General features: G+C 39.7%; 1 protein-coding gene across 4 annotated transcripts; it reads left to right on the top strand.

Annotated features, from left to right (window-relative positions):
• Window positions 1-246: 246 nt before the first annotated feature.
• LOC147943809 (photosynthetic NDH subunit of subcomplex B 2, chloroplastic-like) lies at window positions 247-6,936 on the top strand. Of its 4 annotated transcripts, XM_087450131.1 has the most exons (8): window positions 274-768; window positions 856-1,293; window positions 3,341-4,210; window positions 4,384-5,034; window positions 5,133-5,919; window positions 5,992-6,097; window positions 6,336-6,370; window positions 6,503-6,936. In XM_087450131.1, the coding sequence occupies exons 1-3, from the start codon at window positions 349-351 to the stop codon at window positions 3,923-3,925; spliced, it is 1,443 nt and encodes a 480-aa protein (XP_087306257.1). In that variant the 5' UTR covers window positions 274-348; the 3' UTR covers window positions 3,926-4,210; window positions 4,384-5,034; window positions 5,133-5,919; window positions 5,992-6,097; window positions 6,336-6,370; window positions 6,503-6,936. The 4 variants fall into 4 exon arrangements, with proteins under 4 accessions (XP_087306256.1, XP_087306257.1, XP_087306258.1 ...); XM_087450130.1 differs by having other exon boundaries at window positions 247-768; window positions 6,336-6,936; XM_087450132.1 differs by lacking the exon at window positions 3,341-4,210 and having other exon boundaries at window positions 277-768; window positions 6,336-6,936.
• The last annotated feature ends 7,791 nt before the right edge of the window (window positions 6,937-14,727 follow it).

Raw genomic sequence — 14,727 nt, 5'->3', positions numbered from 1 at the left:
TTCATTATTTTTCTTACATGTAAAGTTTTAAATTAATATTTAAAAAGAAGGTGCCATTATATTATAACTTTAGATACACAAATGATATGATTATGTTATCATCTTGTATTTAGTTTTGTACAAACTTTTTAGACCACAGGTTTTTATCAAATAAAAGGCTGTAGTTATTATGGGTTAATTCCGGCTAATATCTTGTGAGTAAAATTATGTTATGTTGAAGGACAACCACAGGCTAAGGAAAATAGTGGCAGAAAACGGAGGAAGAAAACAAAGTTTGGAAAAAGATTAGGCTTTTTTCGGACTACAAACTTCACTCGTCTTATCTTTTCTTCTCCTTACTCTCCATCGATGGCTTCTCTTATCTCTTTTTCTTCTCTCCCAAAACCAAAAGCCATAAGAAGTTCAATTTCAGCTCCTCAGACATTGACAATAATTGAGAGGCTTAAAGATAAATTCGGACGAAAGGGAATAAAATTCTCCGAATCAAACAACGTTCCTATGGTGGAGCTAAAGGTCAGAAATGGAAGTTCATTAAAGATGAGTCTATCAGACGCGCATGTGGTTTCATATAAGCCAAAGGTATACTGGAAAGACGAGGGATTGGAGGAAGTTCTTTACACAACTGACGGTGATGAGATTAGAGGTGGAGTAGGTGTTGTTATTGTAAACGGAAAAGAAGCTACCGGACCAAAAGGAGAGTCTTCAGTAATCTCAGGATATGAGTGGAGTGTCAAGGATACTGATTCAGACGCCATTGATGCTCTTCAGGTGATTGATTGATTCCCCCCCCCCCCCCCTCCCTCCCCAAATAAAAATATCAAATCTTACTGATGATATCTTTGTGAACATTCTCAGATCGAACTGTGCTGTACGGTCGGACATCTCGACATAACCTATATCGTCTCTTTGTACCCAGTAAGCATGGCTACAGCTCTGGTGGTGAAGAACAATGGACGAAAACCCGTTACCCTTAAACCGGGGATTATGAGTTACTTGAGATTCAAGAAACGGAGTGGGGCTGGAATTCAAGGACTAAAGGGATGCTCTTATTGCCCCAACCCTCCTTTGTCATCGCCTTTTGAGCTCTTGTCTCCTTCAGAGGCAATGATGGTGGACTCGTCTGGGTGGTTTGCGTCGGAAGAAGCTGGGGAGAAGCCGGGGATTTGGGCAGTAGAAGATTCTGTGATTACACTTCTTGAGAAAAAGATGAGTAGAATATATGGTGCTCCTCCGGCTGAGAGATTAAAGGCCGTCTATCACACTCCACCTTCTAAATTTGAAACCATAGATCAGGTACCTGAAATGGAACTTCAACCCAGAAACAGAAGATTCAAGTGTATAAACGAACTTAATCTTAGACTAATATGGATCCTAAATGTCACAAAAACACACTCAAATGGGAAACGGCGCCAAATTGAAACAAGTTTATTTGTATGGTGGTGAATGATGATCAATGTAAGCAATGGTGATATGAATGGAATGATGGATGGGTGTTTCAATTCCCCTTATGCTATTGCAGTACAAGAGGTTTCAATCCTAAATGAGTGTTTGTGAACAGTTAAGATGTGCATATGAATCTAAGTTAAGACAAATGTAAAGATTTCTTGTCACTAACAATCCTAAGATGAAAATGTGAAATGCAGAAAATAAACTACAAGAACCAAGAACTAAATGCAAATGAAACTGAATGATTGAAACAGTAATGAAGCAAGAACAGAAATAGAAACTACTACTAATGAACTAATGCAAGACAATCAATGAACTGAAGACTAAATGTATGCAACAGGAATGAAATAGGAATGAAATGCAAATCATAAACCAGAGTTCTGGGGATGAACTCGAGCAAGCAGTCGACCGAGTGTAGGTCGAGTGAGAGGTCGAGTTGGCTAAATCCAGAAAACAGAGCAATACAATAAAAACAGAGCAATGCAAATACAAATCAATCAACAAGCAAGCAACAGGATTAAGACTTTAAAATCAATAAACAAAGAAGGTCCTGAGGATGGATTCATGGGATGAACTAATCATTGTGGTTATCTAACTTGGTCAACAAATCTCAAGCAAACTTTGAGCTAACCTCTAGACATATAAATCTAAGACAAGTTTCTCCCACTCTCATGGTCAAGAAACAATCAAACCTATGCAATTCTAGACTTGTTCTCACACAGTAAAAAATCTACACAAGCAGGCTTTAAGCAATACATCTCAAACCAAACAAGACCTCTAATCTCTTAGCAAGCCTAATGGTAAGCTCTAGATCTAGCCTTATCTATGCTTCTTAAACATTGGTGTGATGCTAAGGAGCTTAAAATCAGATCCTAACCTCTCAGTTCAGGATCAGCATTAAGAACATCTAGCCTAGAAGAGATCTACAACAATCCAGCTTGACCAAATCACACAAACCACAAGATCAATCCATCCTAACCATCCTCAAGATCCTAGGAAGACTACTCACAACAAGACATGATGAACAAAGTCAAAAACCTAGGAAATATTGAAACTTGCATTATTAGAAAGATGAAACAAAGATCTTCAATATTAATCAAAGGATCAAACTCAAATTCTCAATATTCAGAAAGTTATGAAACTAACAATATTGAGGAATTTAGTCTTTTTCAAGTACAAGATCTAAGAAAAATAAAAGTGCAAAAGGAATAATTCCCAAAAGGGTAAAAACTAGGTTTAGAGAATATCTAAAAAGCTGGACTCTTTTGGTGGCTGCAGGTACAAGGCTTTATATAGGAGCGGAGTGGAAGCCCTAAAAATAGAAAAAGTCAAAGTAGTCAACGGCTCGGTCAACTCGACCAGTGCTCGGTCGAGTGGCTGGTCGAGCTGGCTTCTCTCGTGCAATCTCCACTCGGTCGAGTCCTCCTCAGCACACGGTCGAGTGTCTGGTCGAGTGTGTGGTCGAGTTGGACTCTGGACCTTGGTTCTTCAGCCTTAACTCCCTTGTTTCTTCCTCATGATTGCTTCACATCTCTTCTCTACTGCTTCCATGCTCCTTAAGCTCCAAAATCACCTGTTTATGCATGAAAAGATGCAAATACAATGCAACTAAACTCTAATGCATGATTAGTGCTAAAGCTACACAACAATGGCATAAATGGATGGCAAAAGATGCAAAAGATGTGAATAAACTAAGGGAAAACAAGGTAAAATATATGAACATCAGTCTTCCTCTTTATTTTTGAGTTACGGGTTATTGTCGCCGTCGTTGATGGCTGAGTTTGGACTGAGTTATCTTATGCTTTACGGCTGAGTTATGTATTTGTGGCGGAGTTATTTTATGCATTGCATTTTTCATGTGTTATGGCTGATTTATTTTATGCTTTACTATCAGATGGCTAAGGATATTTCTGAAGAACAAGCAAGGGATTACCCCCCAAGAATTTGGCCAGAAATGAAGTCTATTCTACATACTAAACAAATTAACACCAATTTCACAATGTTAGAATTCCCACAGATTAGGGAATCAGTAGGACTGGATGCGTGGGAAAAAACGAAGGATGTACCTATTGGAATAATCTCTAAGCTAGTTGATAGCCAATTCGTCTGGTCTGGTAAGGTTGTACATTTCCTACTATGTAACCAGTTTAGGGTACATAAGAAGGAGCTTTGGTTTGTGGTCGGCGGTCAACCTATCAGGTTTGGGTTGAATGAATTTCATTATCTGACGGGGTTAAACATAAACCCAATGCCTACTGAACGGTTTGAACTTGAAGAGGAACACAAAGAGTTCTTCAGACTTTTACAAGTGCCTGGTGGGGCAGGTCCAACGCTACTTGAACTCAGGGAAGCATTAAAAGTTTGTCGGGGATGGGTTAACATTGATCATCGTAAATGGTTGGGGCTGTTGCTTCTTCAACACATTGGACTTTATGGTTTGCATAATAACTCTGGAATTCCATATGAAAGTGCCAAATGAGTTTTTGATGATGAAGCCGTGAAGACTTATCCGTGGTGTCGGTCAGCATTTGAAGCTCTTGTTAATTCCATAAAGATGTTGAACCCTACGGGAAAGTCGTACACCCTTAGTGGGTTTACACCCGTGTTACAGGCTTGGGCGTATGAGTCCATCAAATGCTTTGGAGAACGGTTTGGGAATGCATCAGCTGAAGATGGTGGCATAACGATGCTTCAATGGGGTGGAAACCGTACACATTCCACGATGGTATCGGTAATTGCTGAAGATATCAAAGCGTTTGGTGAGGTAAGGTTTATATCTGGTTGAGTGATTGTTTAGTAATGGATGAGTTATGATTTAGTTATGGCTGAGTTATGGTTTAGTGACGGCTGAGTTATGTTTTAGTATTGGCTGATTTATGTTTTCGTGATGGGTGAGTTATTATTTACTGATGGGTCTCATATTCTCTTATGTTACAGCTGCGTGTGACTAAAATGGTTATGAAGGATGATGTACGCGAGCTACTTCATACGTGGCCAGATCAAAAAGACGACCCAGCAGTTGATCGCCTTATCCAAGACATACACGAGGATAAGTTTGTTAAAGGTTTTTGGGATGTTAAAACAGCTGTTGATTCTGACTCTCCTCTTGCAAAGAAGCAGAAAGTTGATTCTGACTCTCCTCCCGCAAAGAAGCAGAAAGTCAAGATGGTGGTAGTTTCCAAAAGTCAAGGTGGTGGATCTGGTGAAGGAGCTGAACAGAAGGTGATAGTTTCCAACAGTCAGAGTGGTGGATCAGTTGGAACTCTCATTGAGTTGGTGTCTAATTTAACCTCAAGGTTTGACACCTTGGAAAAAAACATTGGAGATAGAATAGAATAGAGGATGAATGAATGGTTTGAAACCAGGTTTGGATATGTTGAGAGTGATCTCAAGCAGATTAAAGAGCACGTGCTTTCCTTGGGTGTTGGGCAAACTGGCAAAAACACTTTTGATGAGTGGTCAAATTATAAAAATTTCAAAATAAAGAACCTGTTACCAGAAGACCTTCGGGATGAATTGTTGACAACAAAAAGTCCACCAGTAGTTCCAGGAAAAATGCAACAAAACTACTCTGTCAACAGTCCTCCGGTAATGTCTGAATTATGTTAATCTTATGGCTGATTTTCCAGAATGTTTAGGTTGAGTTATCATTATCTTTAATTGTCTTCGCTATGTTATACATGTAGGTGGCAGTGGTATGGCTGGGGTCAGTAGGAATCTGAATAAAGAGTTTGATAAAGATGATCCTCTTAATTTCATTGAGAAGTCTCCAGCTGCTACGAAACCAATTCAACGGCCTAACACGAGGAAAAATGCCAAAAATGAAAAGAAGGACAAAGAATTAGATGCAAAGAAGGCCAAAGATGAGGCGGTCGCTGCGAAGAAGATCAAAGAGTTGGCGGCAAAGAAGGCCAAAGATGAGGTGGCGGCTGCAAAGAAGGTCAAAGAGTTGGCGGCAAAGAAGGCCAAAGATGAGGCGGTGGCTGCAAAGAAGGTCAAAGAGTTGGCGGAAAAGAAAGTTGGAAATAATCCACCAAAGAAAAGAGGTAGAAAGACTACTAAGCCTAGTCACTTCATTCCATTGCAATATGTAGAACCTGATTTGAATGAGGGAGTATCCGAAGCTGGTGCAAACGCAGGTGCCGACGCTGCTGACAACAGTATATGTGATATGACAGCCGGGATTATGGCTGAAAACAATATCCTTGAACCTGAATCTGAGGATGATGAGGAGGAAAAGATTAGGCTTGATAGAATTAAAGCTTTAAGGCTGGAGAATGTTAAGCTGTCCCCGGATGGAAGTTCATTGAATAAACTACAAGCTACACAAGCGAGGATTTTTCCTTATATTGGGGACAATGGTCTGACGTGCATGAGGAAGAACTGTGTACCTGGAGCTGGAATATATGATCCTCTGGCACCGGTTGATGCGGTCAAGTTGTAGAAACTTTTGGAGTACCTAAAGATAGCCGAGTATGACCCTTTAGACCCTTGTTAATCACATCTTGTTAAAATTATATTAACCTGTTCTTATTTGTTTCTTAGGGATACACCATTAGGCAAGTCAACACCAAATATTGAATTCTATAGGACTCTCATCACCGAAAGAAAGAACTGGCTGACTGATACATTTGGGAGGCTGTCTGATAAAGTAAGTTTAACTTGATGTCTGAGTTATTATGTTTACAGCTGAGATATAATACATAATGGCTGAGTTATTATGTTTACGGCTGAGATATAATACATAGTGGCTGAGTTATTATGTTTATGGCTGTGTTATAATACATAATGACACTAGGTGGCAGTGGTATGATTTGTTATTGTTTACGACTGACTTATATTACATTATGGCTGAGTTGTTGTTTACTACTCAGTTTTTTGTTTTACAGCACATGGGCGCATTTATGAGACTCCTCAGTATTAGGTACAAACGAGATCTCTTCCCATTTCACATCAAACACATTGCGTTTATAGACCCGTGGTTCACCAGAACGATGGTTCGTGATTATAAACAGTTCGATATGAAACCCAAGTTTTTTAAATTGACTGGCAATAGTTATGAAGATTTCGTTAAAGGTTTGATTCCACTTGATGAACCGACTAATTTGAAGTGGATAGAAGATGTGGATCACCTGTATATTACTCCACAAACTGGAGGCAATCACTAGGTGGCGCTGCTGAAACAGAAGTATTTGGTGGTATGGATGATGAATGTATGCAATTGTGAGATATGAATGAATGGATGGTAAGGTGTTTCAATTCCCCTTATGCAGTTGCAGTATAAGAGGTGTCAATCCTATCTGAGTGTTTGTGAACAATCAAGATGTGCATATGAATCTAAGTCAAGCCAAATGTAAAGGATGTTTGTCACTAACAATCCTATGATGAAAATGTAAAGTATAGAAAGTAAAACTACAAGAACTAGATGCTAAATGTAAATGGAATAGGATGACTGTAACAGTTATGAAGCTAAAAAAGAAATTGAAACTATGGTAATGCAAGAATTGAAATAATGCAAGGCAAATAATGAATAGAAAGCTACATGAATGCAAGAGAAATGCAGCTCAAATGAAACAGGACAAACACAAATCATAAACCAAAGTTCTGGGGAAGAACTCGAGCAAGCACTTGATCGAGTGTAGATCGAGTGCAGGGTCGAGCTGGACAAATATGCAAAAACAGAGCAACGCAAGAAAAACAGAGCAATACCAAAACGAATCAAACAACGATCGAACAACAGGATTTAAGCTAAGAAATCAATAAACAAGGAAGGCCTTGAGGAGGGATTCATGGGCTGGACTAATGATTGAGGTTATCTTACTTGGTCAACAAATCGCAAGCAAACTTTGAGCTAATCTCTAGACATATATTTCTAAGACATGTTTAATCCACTCTCATGGCAAGAAACAATCAAACCTATGCATTTCTAGATTTGTTCTCACATAGTAAAGAATCTACACAAGCAGGCATTAAGCAATATGTCTCATGCCAAACAAGACCTTTAATCTCTTAGCAAGCCTAATGGTAAGCTCTAGATCTAGCCTTATCTATGCTTCTTAAACATTGGTGTGATGCTAAGATGCTTGAAATCAAACCCTACCTTCTCAGATATAGGATCAGCATTAAGAACATCTAGCCTAGAAGAGATCTACAACAATCAAGCCTGACCAAATCAAACAAACCTCAAACACAATCCAGCCTAACCCATCCTCAAGATCCTAAGCAACTACTCACAAGAACACATGATGAACATCAAAATCATAAACCCAGAAAATACTGAAACTTGCATCACTAGAAAGATAAAACAGAGATCTACAATATTGAAGAAGAAATGAAACTCGAATTCTTAATATTCTGAAAGTTATGAAACCAACAGTATTGAAGAATCTAGAGTTTTTCTCTCAAAGAAGTACAAGATCTAAAAATAAAAGTGCAAAAGAAATAATTCCCAAAAGGGTAAAAACTAGGTTTCTGACTATTCTAAAAAGCTGGACTCTTTTGGTGGCTGCAGGTACAAGGCTTTATATAGGAGAGGAGGTGGAAGCCCTAAAAATACTAAAAGACAAAATAGTTAACGGCTCGGTCAACTCGACCATGTGCTCGGTCGAGTGACAGGTCGAGTTGGCTTCTCTCGTGCATCCTCCACTCGGTCGAGTCCCTCTCTGCACACGGTCGAGTGTCTGGTCGAGTGGGCGGTTAAGTGAGACTCTAAACCTTGGTTCTTCAGCCTTAACACTCTTGCTTTCCCTTCATGATTGCTTCACTTCTCCTCAGCATTGCTTCCATGCTCCTTAAGCTCCAAAATCACCTGTTTATGCATGAAAAGATGCAAATGCAATGCAACTAAACTCTAATTCATGATTGGTCCTAAAGCTATGCAATAATGGTCAAAATGGATAGCAAAAGATGCAGAAGATGTGAATATACTAAGGGAAAACAAGGTAAAATATATGAACATCAACACCCCCAAACTAAGTCTTTACTTGCCCTCAAGCAAATAATCAAGACATAAGAAGGTGGGTGAGGTTTGAAAGTGGGATCTCAGCTCCTAAAGCTTGCAAATAGACCATCTAGAATCAATGTCCAAGTTACTAGTACTATGATGCAAGTTGAATGAGCTGTACTTAAAGATTTTAGACAAGCATAACACAACCTTTATTGATTTGAGCCTTAGGTATCCAGATGCATTCAAAACAACCATTTCCTTTAACATTCATTAATCAAGAACATGAATCAATTCTATGCAATGCTTAAACTCATTTGCTTGGAGATAAAGGTTTTGAGACAATGGTGGTCTCTCTTTAGAGTAGGGCTTATCAATATCAAGGTTCTCTCATGAAAATGGATTGAGCTCTAGAAGAATGCTAAAGGTATGAACACCTAGACACATACAAGAATAAAACCTTGTCTACCCAAAGGCACCCAAAGTGTTTATCCTATCAATCTAAACCCAAATGATCCTAGTGCTACCCTTTAACTTCTACTTTTCTCTTTCACCCTTTTCTCTTTTGGTTTTCAATTCTTAGGAGAGGTTTTGTATTTGATCTTTCTAGTGGGATGGGGGATTCTTACTTATTTGCTATGGTTCTCTTTTCTTCTTATTCTTAAGACATACAAGCATTTTGCTAGACTTTTCTTTTCTTTCTTTTCTTTTCTTTAACTAGAACAAACTTCAATGATTTTTTACTTCCCATCCTTTCACTAGGCTTTGCTTAAACTCATTCTCCTCTTAAAGATTCTACCCTTTTTCTTTCTCTTTTCTTTCTTTTCTTTTCATAACAGCCAAGTCCCAAGTCCAACAAGTGAACCACCTAGTCCTATCTAGTTTGAAAAATGCAAACTAGAACTACACAAGGCTTTACTCTTGTCAGTTCAAACCTAACACTTTCTACCAAGCTCAATCCCAAAAATAGGCCTCACACACTCAAGATTAAACATGGCTTGAAAGAAGGGTTGGTTTAGGGGTAGGGGAACTGATTCTTAATGAGGAAATCAGCTACTTGGATCAACAAGAGTGGTAAAAAGGAGAAAGATGATACAAGTATGCATATGGTATCCATGAGTTTAAAGCAATGCACACATTGATAATTATAAGTCAATATTAGGTTATTATAAGTAGGAAATGGTTTCAAATCACAACATGGTTCAATTTGGACCAAATGCAATGTAGGAATTCAAGGCTTGGTTCAATCTTATGCTTCTAACTACTCAACTAGCATCAAAGTACAATTAACTTGGGCAATGATCCTAGTCTAGTGAATAAGCAAGCTAACAAGGCAAACTCATCATAGATCCCTAATGCAAATATTATACAATCCTACATGAAAGATGCTAAACAAGATCCTAATACGCATTCCAAACTACATGAACACTCTTTTCTATTTATAAAGATTTTTTCAAAATTTTTCAAATTTTTATGGTTTTTCTAATCCTTAGATGCTTATGCAAATACTAACATGATGATGCTAAAAATTTGAAATAAGAACACAAAACACAATGTCAAATGCTATCTCAAACCCTCCCCTAAACTTAAATCACACACTCTTCTGTGTGAAAGAAATTTGATTGAGGATTCAAGATCAAAAACAAAACACAAATATTAGATGCAATGGTATTTACAAGTGAAGGTGATAGTGGTACTTTAGGGGTTGTGGAAGAAGTTGTCCACATCCATTTGCATGCTGTCAAAGTAGTATGTGGGGGCTTGTTGGTGACTTGGAGGTGGAGATCGGGGCAGCTCGACGATGGCAATCGACCGTGACTCGGTCGAGTGCGTGCTCGAGTGGGGTGGTCGAGTTGGACCGCGGATGCCAAAATCTTGTCCTTGCTGCTGGTAAAACTGCTGGTAGAGTGCTGGATCCATGAAGTATTGGGGTGGGATGGGAGGGTAATTCTGATAACCTGGATAAGCAGCTGGAGGTGGGAAGCCATAGGGTGATCTGGGCTGGAACTCGGCCGAGTGCATTTGGGGTGCTCGGTCGAGTGGGTGCTCGAGTGATCCGGTCGAGTGCCTTGAAAATTTTTGTTCTCGGGTACTTGAACTACTCTTCCTCTGATTTGGCTCATACATTGAAGCTCTAGCTGGTTCCACAGAGTTCGCAACTCTTGAAAGTGCTCTAGTTGAGCTACTCCTCCTCAAAGGGCTTGAATAGATTGGAGATGAGTTTCCACTCTTCAGCTCAGCAATCTCCTTCCTTAGTCCCTTGATGGACTTAGCCATGTTGGTCACCTTCTTCTTCAGCTTATCAAACCTCTTCCCATGCCACTTGTTCCATTTTTGCAAAAGAGTCAACCTCTTGGTAGTCTCTCTCACTCCTCTACTATCCCTTGGGTTGGGCTCATAATCCTCAAAGTAAAATTGCCCCTCCCCATCAGCCATTTGTGCATTCCCAGCTTCCTCAACTCTAGGTTGAACTATCCCATCAAACAAGTGCTCCTCAGCTGGACAAAAGTCAATGTTGGCTCCTTCTTGAATGGTGGTGAGCTCTTGGTTAGGCAAGATGAATTGCTTTTTCCCAAGTGTTGGAAGCTCAAAGTTGAAAATGTGATTCCCTTGATGCATCTCCTTGGCTAGGATGAGAGTAGAGGTGAGGTAGCTTGAGTCAATCCATCTTGGTGAGATCCTTTCTCCTTTAAGTGGGACCTTGGCAGCTTGTAGAATTGGAGTAATGATGCCTCCAATGGTTAGTGCTCCTCTTGATTCTTTGTTCTCCAACTTGCCTACCCAACTTCTCAAGTAAATCATGTGGTCAATGAGCACCATTGCTAGGTCAGTCTCCACAGTGGTCCCAAGAATGATGGTTCCATCTTTTGCCTTGAGGATGATTCCATTGAGAGCCATGTCAATCATCTGAAGCTCTGCCTCATTAATATTTCCAGTCTCCTTCCTAGCAAAGAAGGTGTTTGCTAAGGCCTTGTGGAAGTACCTTAGGACTGGGCTCCTTAGCCTTGAACTCTTAGAATTGGAGGATGAGTAGAGTTTAACATCCGGACCAAGATCACCAAGATAGTCCCTGTAAAGACCTGCCAATACATCAGCTGTTGATTGGCGGCATCAAGTAGAACGTTCCATCACAGAACATGTGTGTTCCGAATCGTATACACGAACATGAAAATCCGTGTCATCCCCTTGTACAGATGCACAAACTCTCCAAAGACATCCTTTAACCCAATACCTAAAAACCACTTGTCTCGGATTTGAGGTTGGTACATTAAAATCAAATCCATCCCTAACCGAAATAAGTTTCACGTGATTCCTGAACTGCTTTTTGCTCCTGTATCGTTGTCCTACAGCAATTTTTAGCGTTGACACCTCCAACCTAATAGCCTCTAGATTCATCTTCGATCCGACAAAGTTATCATCTTTATGAGCTTTCTTCTGAGGAGGCGGAGTAGGTGGGTCTTCCACTTTACTCTGAGGCTCGCCGAATACAGAAAACTTCTCGTCATCAAATGACTCACCATCGGAGTTGTCGAAAACATCAAATCGGGTTGAAAATTCATCGTCTTCTTCTTCATCAGATGCTACTTCGACAGCTTCTTCTTCGTTTTCTTTGTCAATGATCTTACCATAATCAAAACAAGTGCCTTCAAATCCCCCACCGTACACTTCGTATGTAGATTCTGCTTTCGAGTCTCTGCTTCGCCGAATCATACTTCCTCTAGCTCCACTAGTTTCTGTAGACTCTTTTGCCGAGAACTCTACACAGAGACGTAGCTGATCGGTTTTTCATAGTCCCAAAAAACATTGCAACTGTCGATCATTGGAGACAAAAACTGGTGGAGTATCATGCGCCATATGTTTCATTGCCCTGTTCGAGAACATGTAGCTCAGCTTTAGCTCATGGCTAAACGAGTCCAATCCGTAGTCTTTAAGAACAAGCTTCACAAGCTTGTCGTGTGTTGTGCCTCCATCTATCTGTACCACTATACACCCTCTATCGTCGGAGTTAAATACATATCTCTGTGTCTTTATCCAATTACCGGACACAACTAGTATCGGAACTGGATCCATGAAAGATAATGAAGAACAAGGTGGAGAAGAAGTAGAAGAACAAGGTGAAGAAGAAAGTGAAGAAGAAGTAGAAGAACAAGGTGAATAAGAAGGTAAATAGTTCACTTATTAACCAGTTGAAGTAGAAGAACGATGTTTCGTATTTCCGGAGAAAAAGATGATGACATGGAATGCTGACATGGATGTTGCGTCCGACAAGGCAAGTCAGCCATCAGACAATACCATAACTCATCCTAAATAAAACTCAGCCACAACATGAAAAACATTACAGTAATTAAAAAGCAAAAAAAATTGCTGCCAAACTCAGCCGCTTCATCAACTGAAAATATGTAACTCAGCCGTATCTTTTGATAAGTCAGCCATAACTGAATAACATTCTAGTAATTAATCTTTTGCTAATAAGTCAGCCGTCAAATGGCTGAGTTGTACGATAAGTCAGCCTATGACGGCTAAGTTATAGTTTTTTTACCATAACTCAGCCGTAACAACATCTCATAAGTCAGCCGTTTTTCATAACTCAGTCAGGCAGAAAATGGTAACTCAGCCGTGCCGTAGTGATAACTCAGCCGTGCCGTAGTGATAACTCAGCCAAAATTTTGACAACTCAACCATCGGGTGAAAACTCAGCCGTAAGGACGGCTGAGTTAGAGCATAACTCAGCCAGATTTTAATAAGTCAGCCGTAACGCTTGACTGACTTATGAGCATAACTCAGTCAGGTTTTAATAAGTCAGCCGTCCGCTCTTACTCAAATGTTTTTCCGATAACTCAGCCACAACATACCTATAACTCAGCCACAACATACTCTGTAACACGTTACGGCTAAGTTATGGTTACACGTCAACGATTTCTGACGTAGCGTCTGACGTGGCAATGACATTTTTGTAATTACGTTTTTTCCGGTAACATAAAACAGGGGCAAGCTGGGTATTTTGAAAATACCCGAAACATTCTAGTAATAAAAAAGTTTTTGTAGATTCTGGTAATATTACCTAAAATGAGTAACCTTTGAGTAATTCACCCTAGAAAGAAAGAAAAGAAGAATGAGAAAAAGGGTAGAAATGCTTCTAGGTGGGTTGAACATCAAGGGATTAGCTTTGTATGCCCAAATTATTCTCAGTCTTAGATAGGTTTCACAACTGTCTAGCATTCTTTTTTGTTTGAGAGTAAACCACCCAAAAACATCTTTGCCAACCACCTTTTTATAAAAAAGTCTTGCCATTAAACCAATTGAGCTTGATTTATTTTCCATTTGCAATATCACACCAAACACTTTAATGAATGTGAAAGAGATGTTCAATAGAATTGCAAGTCTTTGCCAATAGATAGAAGGTGAACTAGAGTGGTGCATTGTAATAAGCATAGAAAAATATTTGTAAGCACTTTGATTGATCTTAGCTCCATTGAATTACATTTAAGGAATATGGTTTGAATCCTTTGTTGATACTTTTTGGTTCTGAATCCCTTTTTCAAACCTCTCCCTCTCACTTTTTGTTTGGTTCTGAATCCCTTTTTCAAACCTCTCCCTCTCACTTTTTTGATATCTTGTGTTTTTGTTGGGTTTTAAGCCTTGTTTTTGCATAGTTTTGTTGCATAATCTTGTCATTCTAGGTTGTTTTAGGAGCATATGCATCTAGTGTGCTACCTCTCAGGTTCTTGGAGTAATATCATCACATTTGGAGCATTTGGACTTGTTTTGATACAAAGAAGCAAAGAAGAGTGAAGTAGAGAAGATGCATAAGATCAGGGAGTACAAGCGGCCAAGACCATCGACCAAACACCAGCCGATTCACCCCATCAGCCACCCCTCATCGGCAAAAGCACAGCGGATGGAACAAGAGACGCACACGATTGCAACCATCAGCGGCCACACCCATCGGCCAAACGGTGGCCGAGTGAAGCAAGCGGCCACCTCCCATCGGCCAGATGCTGCCCAGCAGTCCCAATCGGTCATCCCCAATCGGCTAAAGCCTCCCCGGTTGACACCATCGGCCACCTCAATCAGCCAAAGGTTGCCCGATTGCCGCTTAGTCCACACTTGTTTTAGCCTTAATCTGGACTTGACCCGGTTTGAACTGGGTTGACCGGGCTCCCTTTTATTTTCCTATAAATAAATTAACCCTATCAAGGGGAGACTTATCCTTTATTTTATCTTTTGTTTAACAACTTTTTAGGGTTCTTAAGCTTGTTTACTCTTGGTTTGTTGTTAGATTGAGTACTTCTAGGTTTTTAATTGCAATTTCTTCTTCAAATCTCTTAATCTATAAT

Source organism: Camelina sativa, chromosome 5 (assembly GCF_030686135.1).
Source record: "Camelina sativa cultivar CO46 ecotype springtype chromosome 5, ASM3068613v1".
NCBI lineage: Eukaryota > Viridiplantae > Streptophyta > Magnoliopsida > Brassicales > Brassicaceae > Camelina > Camelina sativa.
The sequence above is the reverse complement of the archived record's forward strand: the minus strand, read 5'-3'. Positions and strand labels throughout refer to the sequence as shown.